The sequence below is a fragment of the Rattus rattus genome, chromosome 7 (assembly GCF_011064425.1).
Source record: "Rattus rattus isolate New Zealand chromosome 7, Rrattus_CSIRO_v1, whole genome shotgun sequence".
In the NCBI taxonomy this organism is placed as follows: domain Eukaryota; kingdom Metazoa; phylum Chordata; class Mammalia; order Rodentia; family Muridae; genus Rattus; species Rattus rattus.
The window spans coordinates 12938000-12949611 of NC_046160.1; the positions used below are offsets into that span (position 1 = coordinate 12938000).

General features: G+C 46.7%; 1 protein-coding gene across 1 annotated transcript in view; it reads right to left on the minus strand.

Moving 5' to 3' along the window:
* Positions 1–8066, minus strand: part of Galm (galactose mutarotase) — a 51604-nt gene extending 43538 nt beyond the window's left edge. Inside the window, exons 1-2 of the mRNA XM_032908840.1 lie at positions 7628–8066; positions 843–997 (exon numbers count right to left, since the gene is read on the minus strand). Coding sequence (XP_032764731.1) covers positions 843–997; positions 7628–7817 — 345 coding nt within the window. The 5' untranslated portion in view covers positions 7818–8066. The remainder of the gene's footprint in view (positions 1–842; positions 998–7627) is intronic.
* Between the last annotated feature and the right edge of the window lie 3546 nt (positions 8067–11612).

An 11612-nucleotide genomic window follows, 5' to 3' on the forward strand; every position in this document is an offset into this window, starting at 1 on the left:
AGCCGGTAACAGGAGCGGGGAAACAGAGCATCCAACTTCCCTCCACAGAAGAGGTAGTGGCCAGAGGCAGAAAAGTGGTGGCTTTCGGCTGCGGCCCACATCATCTAGAGTCTAGGAGGCAACCTAAGCTGCATAGCCCAAATACCTCAGGAGTTTTCTCCCTCACAGCTCAGAATGAAACTGGTCTGGGTGCACAGCTGAACTGGGAAGCAGGAGGTGGGGATCGCAGTGGGGTGGGAAGCAGGAGGTGGGGGATCTGCCCCTCTCAGAGGATCTGCCTGATCCACTTACTCTCCCAACCTGTTTCCCAGAGAGTTGCTTGGGTGATGGGAGTGTTTGTCTAGGAATGGGAACCTGGAGACGACCTGAGCGAACTTTGGGGAACAAAGCGATTGGGTGGAAGGGTAGATCTAAGTGTTGTACACGCTATGCATGGGGGAGGGGACTGAGGACAGGTACTAGGAGGATTGGGGACACTCCTGGTGGCCTTGGAGGACATCAATACTTACAGGCAGGCAGGCCTGGCTATCCCACTAGGAGATGTCTAGCTTTTGGGGGGGGTCGGTCTCAGCTTTCTCATTCGGTGATCACGTGTGGTTTTAATAAGTGTTAATGATTAGAGAACATGGATGTGAGTACCTGTGCCATGTCTCAGGAATGATCATTAACCCAGCTCCCTGATACTGATGCCCGGCTTCCTGAGTCCAAGGCTGTCAAAGTCTGGAACAAACCTCTCCCCTGGATCCCTCCACCACATACGGTATTTGCTCTAGGATCTGGCAAATACCGGCTTGAGGGGACCGTAAAGTGTGCCAAGTGGCCCTTGTCGAGGGCCAGCTCACCTTATCAAATCCTCTGAATCCTCCGTGGAGACTGTTGGGCTCTCTGTTAATGGGCAGGTGGTACTCCTTCCCATCTACTGTGAACCTTCCTTTGGCAATTCGGTTGGCTACCCTCCCAACCACTGCTCCGAAGTAGGGCTGCTTCTGGAGGTAACCTGCACAAACAGACCAGACATATTAGCATCTCTTTAAAAATTCCCAATGTTAAGGGAGGCTCAGGCTCACATCACCGCTGCCTCCTGCCTTCTTCTGAGGGACACTCCAAGGATGCACTAGTAATACAGAGTTCTAGCTCAGGCTCAAACCAAGTTGCCTTTGTTTGCTTGTTTCGAGACCTCAAGTCCTAGTGTTGCTATTAGGGACATGGCGGTCATTAACACTGCCACCACACCTAGTTTAAGATGGTATTGTTACACAGGATTCTTCTGTTTAGGGCCAGTAGGATGGTAAAAGTGCTCGCTGCCCAGAGATGCAAGCCTGGCCACCCAAATTAATCTTCAGAGCCCACAAACTGGAAGGAGAGAACTGACCCAACCTATCTGCCCTCTGCCCTCCACCCGTGCACGGGAGTGCTGGGATTGAAGGGATGCACCAACCACTAGGCCCAGTTTGTACACAGTCTTTAAAAATATTTCTAAATTATTTTACATATATGGGCATTTTGCATGCATGTGTGTCTATTCATCATATGTGTCTGGTGCCCCAGAGGCCTGAAGAAAGCATCAGATGCCCTGGGACTAGACTTACACACAGTTCTGAGCTGCTATATAGGTACTGGGAATTGGACCTGGGTCCTCTGCAAGAACAGCACATGCTCTTAACTGCTGGGCCATCCTTCAAACACTTTTTATGCAGTCTTGGAAGAAAACTGTGATTTTTTTATTCTTTGGAACCATACAATTAGGGACTAGAGAGATGTCTCACTGGTTAAGAATCTGCACTGTCCTACCAAGGACCCTAGTTCAGTTCTGAGAACACCGTCAGGTGAGCGTGTGTGTGTGTGTGTGTGTGTGTGTGTGTGTGTGCGTGCGCACGCGCGCGCGCGCGTGTTCTTCTCTTTTTAATCCTTTCTGTGTTCCTTGTTTCTATCTTTATTTTTTATCCCTTTTTAAAAAAGACGTATTTATTTATTTATTTATTTATTTATTTTTTTTGTTCTTTTTTGAGCCGAGGGGACCAACCCAGGGCCTTATGCTTCCTAAGGTAAGCGCTCTACCACTGAGCTAAATCCCCAGCCCCAGGTGTTATTTATTTTTTATGAGTACACTATAGCCATCTTCAGACACACCAGAAGGGGTATCAGATCCCATTACAGATGGTTGTGAGCCACCATGTGGTTGCTGGGAATTGAACTCAGGACCTCTGCAAGAGCAGTCAGTGCTCTTAACCACTGAGCCATCTCTCCAGCCCTTCTTGTTTCTTTCTCAAGCAGGGCTTCATGCTGTAACCCAGGCTTATGGTACTCGTCCTGCACTGGGCTCCCAAGAGATGGGATCACCGACATACAGCACTGATAGACATCTCTCCCAGATGTGTTCAGTACGTGGTTGGTGAAATCCACAGGTACTGAGGGAAGACTAGATTTGGAAGGTGCGGGTCTCTGAGGTCAAGTGGTCTTACCATCTCTGTAGATGGGTGGCATCTCTCTGTCTGCTCCACTCTGCCTCCATTTCAGAAGCTGTGGCTTTAAAACCCCTTAGAGTGGTTAACCAGAAAAAGCCCCCAAAGAACCAAACAACCTCGTTTTGGTTTTGCTTCCTATGCATTCTGTCCCTGACTGACCCTTATAACAAAGGACAGGTGAGTCAACAGAGACTAGTACACCAAATGCATTTGGTCATACTCTGATTTAGGACTGAAAGACCTAGGTGAGGTAGCCATTTTTGTACTCATAGATAGAAGGTATAGAAGAAGCTATAGTTTGATAAATGGGCTTGATAAAATGGTGAGGGACTGAAGGGGAAACCGCCAGGGGCTGTCGGTCAGATTCTCGCTGGCCCCTTTGGGAAGGCTTCCTTCTCCTAGGTCTAGGGTTCTCACTGAGGGGTCTTCTGATCTGTAATTAGTCAAGGAGGGTCAGAGAATTTCTTTTTAGCCAACATAGTCAGAAAGACAGGAGAAAGAATTGCTGGCTTTTTGAAAAACGGTTTCTGGTTTCTCGGACCCTCGAGAGGAGGAAGTCTGGTTTTCTATGGTACTGCTTTTGTGGAGGACAAAGAAGGGGTGACAGGAGATGACAACAACAACAGAACCAAACAAACATTTTTTTTTTTTTGGTCTGAAAACTTTTGGCTTTATCTATTTTTTCAGAGATTCCTTGAAATATCTAACAGATGCACACGGAGCTCCCAGTCTCCCAAGCAATGTCAGGGGATGGAGAGAGACGAGTCTCCTTGGGAGCTCATGAGTTTGCAAGAATCCCTTCATTAGAGACCTCTTCTGGCAACGGTGACTCGGCCCCCAGAAAAGAAAAGCACTTGATAGTTCTTTAGTTTAGATGAATAGTTTCTAAAGATTAAACGGAGAAAGACCGGAGAAACTATTCTCAATGGTCCCTGAGAAACCTTTCACAGAAGAAACATGCAGACTATGAAGCTGTCCCATCAAACCAGGACTGTGAAAAGGGACAAGCCTAGACCCTGAAGCGGGCAGGGCAGACAGGTTTTGAATTGCAGAAAATCTTGTTTATCGCCCCAAGGTCAAAGTTCCTAGGTCAAGCCAGGCATGCTAATTGGTGAACTCAGCTGTGGAACTGAAAGAGTAGACGCTAACCCTGGTCAGGCTCGTAAGCCAGCAGAAAGTAGTGTTTAATGGTGGTACGCAGGCCTTCTGCGCCTGTGCCATCCACATCAGGCAGCCTCGGACCCTGCCAGAAAGCCCTAAAGTCCGAAGTAAAATCCCTTCCTCCTTTCCCTCAGAAGCTCCACCCATTGAACCACAGTCCCTGTGCTGTGAGAAAACGACTTGAATTGACAATCACTTTAATTATGCCAGATATTATCTCCATGGTATGTTAGCGGGATAACCACCACGAGATAAGTAAAACTTCCGGCACAGTGAAAGAAGCTATCTGGGGGCAAAAGAAGGAGAAGCGATAAAAACAAGCAACAGTTCTCCAGTTAGAGGCTTAGTTCACAGGGTCCAAGAGGCGGATACCTACGCAAAGGTCCGGAGGCGTTAAATAACTCACACGCTAACGGGCAAAGCATTGGTTTAAACTGGGCGTTCTCCACGTTCCAACAACGGCACCCTAGGGCATTTGCAATATCAATCTGGTCTTTAGAACGTTTTTGTCTCCACTCTCTGTTCAAAACCTAGATTTTTTTTTTCTGTTTTGAGACAGTCTCAGGTGTCCCTGGCTGACCTTGATGAAGATGGCCTTGAACTTCTGATCCTCTCCAAGCGCAGGAATTATAGGCAAACACCACTGTTCCTAGGCTTTAAGCACCAGGGATGGAATTCAAGTCTTAGAAGGCTACATGCACGTTAGGCAAGCACATCACCAACTGAGCAACGTTCCCGGTGCCTGGACCTCAACCCTGTTAGTTTATTGCCAGTCATGTGCTCTGCCATTGAACTACATCGCCAGATTTCAAAGCAGCAAGTTTTTTTTTTTTTTTTTTTTTTTTATTCTTTGCATACCGGCTCTCACGGCTGTAATAGCTGGGTATTTGGTGGTAAAGGGTCGGAAATGAAAGGGAAGGAGTCTGCTGATTGCATGTATGGGTAGGCTGTTTATACCTGTGGCTTAGAAGCAAGTACTCTTATCAAAGACTTTGAAAGAAGTCATAATGACTGTTGGTAGGGTCACACAGATGATATTAAGAAAGGGTAGGGAAAACCCACAGGAGACATTACTAATTTTTTTCTAGGCTATAACTAAATGATCATATATAATTTCCCCTTTAGAATTCTACAGAAGAAAGATCTCATTTTCCCAGAGAGAGGTCAAACCATTCTGACCTCTGGTCATGACTGCCATCCAAGTAGTTTACATAAAAATCTATCCGGGAGACTGGCAGTTACCAAAGGTGCGTATTTCACAGAATTATCAGTGATTAGCACTTCCTCCTATCTCAGAGCATTTATGAGAGGCGGCATGTTCTTTCGATTCAGATTATTTACTCTGTTTCTGCAAATTCGCATTCAGACTTTAAACATTAAATAAGTTAACTATTTATTCGCGTATGTGCTCAGGTGCTACATGTGGGCATATGGATGTCTGAGGACAACTTGCAGGAGTTCTGTTCTTCCTTCCACCGTGTGGGTCCTGGATCCCACGTGGCTCATCAGGCTTGGCGGTGAGCACTCCCCGATGAGCTATATTCATGGCTCTATCACTGGGGTCTCACTATGTAGTCCTGGCTGTCCAAACTTGCTAAAACAGGTCAGGTGCCGCCAGAGCCACTCTAAAATGGTTTGACTTTTGTTGAGACAGGGTTTCTCCGTATAACAGCTCTAGCTGTCCTGGAACTCGCTTAGTAGACCAGACCGGCCTCAAACTCACAGAGATCGGACTGCCCCTGCCTCCTAAGTGCTGGGATTAAAGGTGTGTGCCTTCAAGCCTGGCATCTAAAATGGCCGTTAATATACTAAAGTCCACCAGGGTAGTAGCAGAGAACCATCGCTCTCATAGTTGAGACACTATACTTCCTGTTGGGACATGGCAACCTCTGTCTTTGACAACACGAGGGGGGTCTATGGAAAACCTGAGAAACAGAACCTTACAGGGGGAACTGAGTTTCCTCTGCCACGATCTTGAAGGCAGCTGACATCTTAGAAAGCACTGCTTAATTCTACAGGTGTTTTCCTTTCAACTTCTCTTTTGAAAATAGCGTTCTCTCCTTTTAAAATAGTACAGCACAGGAATGAAAATGTCCGTCTTCCTACTGCGCCAAGAAGATGCTAAAAGCTCTGATTTGGTGAAGCCATGATGTGTCTTAATGAGAAAATGCTATAGGGTGGTAATCCTCAACCGTCCCAAGGCTGGGACCCTTTAACATAACCCCTCATGCTGTGGTGACCCCCACAACACAAAATTATTTCATTGCTACCTCGCACATGTAACTCTGCTACTGTAATGAACCATAACGTAAATATTTGGCATGCAGGTTATCTAATATGGGACCCACAAAGGGGTTGTGACTCATGGGTGGAGCGCCATTGCACCTGGGAGCTCGACAAGAGACCTGCTGGGTGGCTAATAGAGGAGAGACAATGCCTTTTGTCTAGAGCATTTATGAACAGGTGAGAATAATCCTTTCACTAAGCCTCCAACTGGCACCCCAGACTACAGTGAATGGGTTCACAACTATTATGTCCGGTGCCTCTAAAGAAACTGGTGCCCCCTGGGTGGGATGTCACCTCAGCTCACATTTCATGATTCCAGAGACATCTTGAGATCTTATTTCAGGTTTCCTGGGCTCTCACCTATGAACTGAAAGTGGCCCAGAGTGAGTGAGGTGGCTGGTATGTCCCTGTAGGGTGGTGGGAGTGCCCCTCGGCAGGGTGGTGGGGCAGGGACAGAGCAGGTCCCCACCCTTCACACCACTGTAATAATCTCTCTGCCATTTTACTTCAGCCCACAAAAGGGCTACTGGCCTAGCAGAGAGGGGTGGCACAGCAGTTTCTAAAACTTCCCCCATCACCTGTCTGAATACAGAACAAGGAACCAGGCCTCACCTTCCCCAAGTCTCCTCGCCATCCCACCGGCCTGTCTCTTACCACAGCCTTCTCAGTTAAGTTACCAAAGAAATTCTGCTGGGGAAAAAAAATAATCCTCAGGGTTGTGGAGGCTCCAGGACAATAAAGGCCTAAAGACAGCCGGCCAGGAGGAGGACAATACTCTTATAATGCATTTTGACACGATGCACACTTAAATAAATGAGTAAGTAAACAAAACAGGGTTTCCCTGAGACCCCCAAACAAATCACCAAGTTAAACATATGAAAAACAGGCATGTAGAAAGAGGAACCACGAGGAAAACCTCAAACTTCCTTTTGCGGCACAAAATTTGTTTACAGCAATTACTGAGTAGAGCGAATTCCATCTGCCCATTTTACTTCAGATTTTGTTTTCTGTCTGGCTACATGGAATGCTAAGATATACATTTTTCTCCTGCTGCAAATCAAGCCGCAATCCAACGATTTAATTATGTAACTGTTGGGCTAAAATCTGTCTCCCCAGCTAAACTGCAAGTTGAAAGTGACCCTTGTCTATTTTGCTGATTGAGTCCACTGCATTAACATTGTTTTAAATGTATAAATTAAGATAAAACTGCTGGCTCTCGACAGTAATCCCAACTTTTGAGAAGAGGAAGCAGGATGATTGGGAGTTCTAGGCAAGCCTTGGCTACATATTGAATTCCAGGCACCAGGCCTCAAAGAAAATTAGATAAGAGGAGGGGAGACAGTAGCGGTGCCCGTCCGTCTTTGATTTTCCTTCGTCAGAAAACCGCGAGAGGAATACTCGCAACACGCCCTGTGCCCCACAGTTCTAAGCTCACTCCAGGGAGTTGGTCTCTCTCAGCTGACTTCCTCGTGAACAGTGACAAAGTCTGACTGTCTAAGGGAGACTAAGCCCTACAGCTATTTGGATTAGATCCGTTTTTTTCCAACCACACAATCCTGTTAAGTGGCGTACATTAGCGGGTTCACTCGCTTCCAAGTTAGACTGCCCCCAGGCTTGGGGACCTCGGCCAGGTCCCGTGAGTGACTGGAAGGACCCGATTGTACGCCGGCCTATTTGGCCGGCCATTTGGTATCCCTGGGCAGGACGCGACCCACCTTCCAACTCGGCAAAGCCAAGCACCACGTCTGAGGCTTTCCCCTGCCTGTCTTTGACCTGCAGAGCAGTGATCGTGCAGCCCCAGGAGATGATATCCACACTCAGCTGGTCTGACCGAAGCTGGAACTTCTCCACTGTCCCTCCCCCCGAGGGCAGCTCTCCAAACACGGTTCTGGTCACCGAAACCATTGGGAAAGTTCGGGGCGCGCAGCTTCTCCTTGCTGTTCAAACTCTAGCCTGGATCACGTTTGGAAGGATAAAAGTTCCCGGGGAGAAGGGGAGGGACTCGACTTAACTCCTCCCCTTTATTGCCTGGATCTAAACAGTTGACCGCTCCCGGAGTTGGGGAAAATGCCCCGAGACCTTTTTAAAACTTTCCTTTACCCAGCGTAACTGAGAAGCAAACTTTCCAGTTAAGTTTGCAGGTCTTTTCCTTTGCTAACCCCGACTGCAGTGCATGTCGGGAATGGTAGTCTTTAAGAAACTTGCAATTGCATCTTGGGACATGTAGTTTAAAATGAATCAACTTCATTTTGCGCAGGAGCCCTTAGGGGTCAAGAAATCAATCTCTCCTCCTTACTCAAAAGGTTCTCTCTTTTCCCTAACGGGCTCTGAGGAAACACTTCCGGTGAGCAGGCTTGGAGGTGTGCTCCTGTATCTACTAAGCCATGTTGCCCACCCATCACATGTGGTCTTTCTAAACTCCAATTTTCCTATTTCTTTGCACACCTCCACAAGATGCATTGAGAGGAGCTGCTTGGCCATTAATGCTGGTTACTAATATTGGGACAATACGACAGATCCCGAGGGAATTCTTGTTAAGATCAGGGTGTAACGTGCGTGGTACAGTGGTGGTTTAGAAATAGGGAGAAATTCGTCGCAGACTCTTCTGCTGACTATCTGTTTTGTTTGTTTGTTTGTTTTTGTTTTGTTTTGTTCTCAAAGGGTGAAGCTCTAATGTGGGCTCTCTGACTGTCAGTTCGCAGTTTAGGCAAACTAGACGTAGGAGATTAGGCCTTCCTACTTGTAATCAGAGAGAGCCTCAGACTTGTGTAGATGTCTCCCCCTTGGCTCCTGAAGTACAATGCTCCTTTAAGAAGGGATTAGTGAAAAAACAAAAGAGAAGAGATTAACGGTGGTTGTTTTTATTTTTTATTTTTATTTTTTGGTTCTTTTTTTTTTTGAGCTGGGGATCGAACAGGGCCTTATTCCTTAGAAACGCTCTACCACTGAGCTAAATCCCCAAAGGTGGTTGTTTTATAAACATACGTATTAGAACGAAGGAATTAAAAGGGTCATGTATTTATTGCAGACCAGGTACCAGGTAAGTGCCAGGTACAGTTTCTTTCTTGTTCTTTTGCAAGTTTAAGTGTCTATAGTTTGGAGAAGGCTCTGAGGTCCTTAAACTATTATCTTGCTTTAGTATGCCTTATAATTAGTTGCCTGCAATTTCTGACTCTGGGAGCCTAAGGCGATAATCAGAAATCTTCGTTTTTTTAGATTTATCTATTTTATGTGTTGAGTGTTTTGCCTGCAAGTATGTATGTGCACCACATTCGTGCTGGGTGCCCATACCCGGAACTGGATTTATAGATGGTTGTGAGCTACAGTATAGGTGCTGGGAACCGAATACTGGTCCTCTGCAAGAGTAAGAAATACCCTTAGTTGAGGAGCCATCTCTCTAGACCTGTACACATTTTAATATTTTTACTATGTCTGTATGTGTATGTGAATGTGGAATTGTGCAATGCATGCAGTGCCCACGGAGACTGGAAAAATGGCATCGGATCCCCTGGAACTGGAATAGTAGATAGTTGCGAGCCACTTGACAAGAGCGCTGTGAGAGACCAGATCTTGGGTTCAGACTCCGTCTTAGAGAACCTGACCTAAGGTGGAACTTGAGTTAACGAACAAGCTGGCACCTAGCACCAGTTTCCAGGTTATTCCCTAACAAATCTGCACCTCCAAGTTACAACCCTGCCCCTGGCACGTCACTCCCCAACAACCACCAATCAGGAGAAAAGCGGAAGTTACGTTTGTGGTTTGGGTCCTAGCACCAGCCAATTATGTTAAAGGCCATAATGCCCCCTCCCCCAATCAGATGTGTCCCGCTAGACACCCCCTTCTTGCCTCTATAAATACCTGCTTAAAATTAGACTCGGGGCTTCACCCTCCTGTCCCTCCTGTCCCACTGTGCCAGTGATGATGGTGTGGCCCGGGCTCGAGCTTGTAAATAAAGACCCTAATGCGACTGCATCAGAATCGACTCCTTGGTGGTCTTTGGGGTTTGATAATGCTGAACCGGCACAGCAGACTGGGGATCAAATCACCATCACCATCACTCTCTCGCCGCTATCCTCCCACCCTTGACCTCTGTAAGAGCAGTGTTAGCTCTTGGCGACTGAGCCATCTCTCCAGCCCTCCTTCGCTTTTCCTCATCTCTCAGGCCACTCTGATGTCGATAATCTGGGACTAGATTTAAATAAACTGAAGGTTTGGTGGCTAAGTTTGACGTTTCGCCTTTGATGGCCTGGAATTAGGAAGGTACTGTTAGGAGCTTCAGTAAGACCATGAGATAAAACGTCTCTGTCTTTCATTGCTTAATGCAGCTCTAGATGGATGCCAGCTCTGGGAAGAAGAGGTCTGGGAGCCTCAAGAGGTGTATAACTCAATCTATCTGTATTTCTGGTCTTGCCCTAGCCACGGTGAGGGTGGAAACGCAGCATGGAAACACATCTGTGATTAGGAAATCAGGAGAACCGAGCTCATGTTCCCGTAACTAAATCCCAACAAACAACTCTCTCACTTGTTTCTGACTGAAATATGAAGGAGTCTTAAGCATTCAAGCTACAAAGCCTCAATTATCCCTCAGGAAATTAGGGGAAATCTGATAGGAAAGAAAAAAGAGCTTGGGGCAGGCTTCAGTAAAGTACAACATATAATATCAAAAGGACCCAAACAAGTCAAATTACAGGCTGTGCCCACCTCACACAGTAACCCAAAGGCACTCCTGTACCCTGCTCATCCATCATACGAGCTTATAGATCCTGCAAGTCTCCTCAGCCCACTTACCATGTGTGTCTGACTCATACGCAGACCCTTTCAGCAACACTGTGTTAGCAGAGATGCGTGAGAACCTTCTGTGAGTGGGAAGACCACATTTTTTTTTTTTTTTAATTTCTCAGCCTCCAGTTCTCAATGTTCTGCCAAGCTCATGCTGCCACAGAGAGAAAGACACCTCGGGTGGCTAGCACCAAGTGTCACCAGAGAAAGCTCTCATTGCTTAACTCGGTACGAAACATATTGTATCTCCCTAAGATGTGAACGGCACAGGTCTTGATTTTCTTTCCCCGTGGCTTTGAAGTATTCACTGTGGTAAACAAGGCTATCCTGTGTGAGCTGCAAACCTCGCTTTTTCACCCAAGCCGCCCATCTTCTTAACTGTGCTACCCTACATTCAAAGCCTCAGTTGACAGCAGCGTTCATGATCACCGACCATAGGGAGGTCAACATCAAAGCAGCGATGTAGGAACCGTTAAATCCTACCAGCTATTTAATTTTACTTTTCGGATAAATCCTGGGGGGGGGGGTGTTAAGTTAAATAGTAGAGATTGTGGTGCTATTTTTGTAAGAAGAGTTACTTGTCTCCTCCCTCAACCAGGGCAGAGGTGTGTAATCCAACCAATTCAAGCTTGTCCCCAACTAACTTACAAATAAATTGAGAAGGCTAGGCTGATTCCATGACAGGCTTCAAATCAGCAGTTCAGGAGACTAGGCCTAAAAGCTGGGCAAGCCCGAGGAAGTCCGTTACTAGAAACAAACAAACAAACAAATCAGGCTTTGGGCAACTAGTCAGAACTGCCCTGCCATTAGGAGCTGCCCCACCACCTGATCTGAGGAGGCAAGGACAATGGGTCAGCAGCAGTTTCCAGACTTCCTCAGCTACTTCCTCAGCAACAGTTTCCAGATTTCCCTAGCAACAGT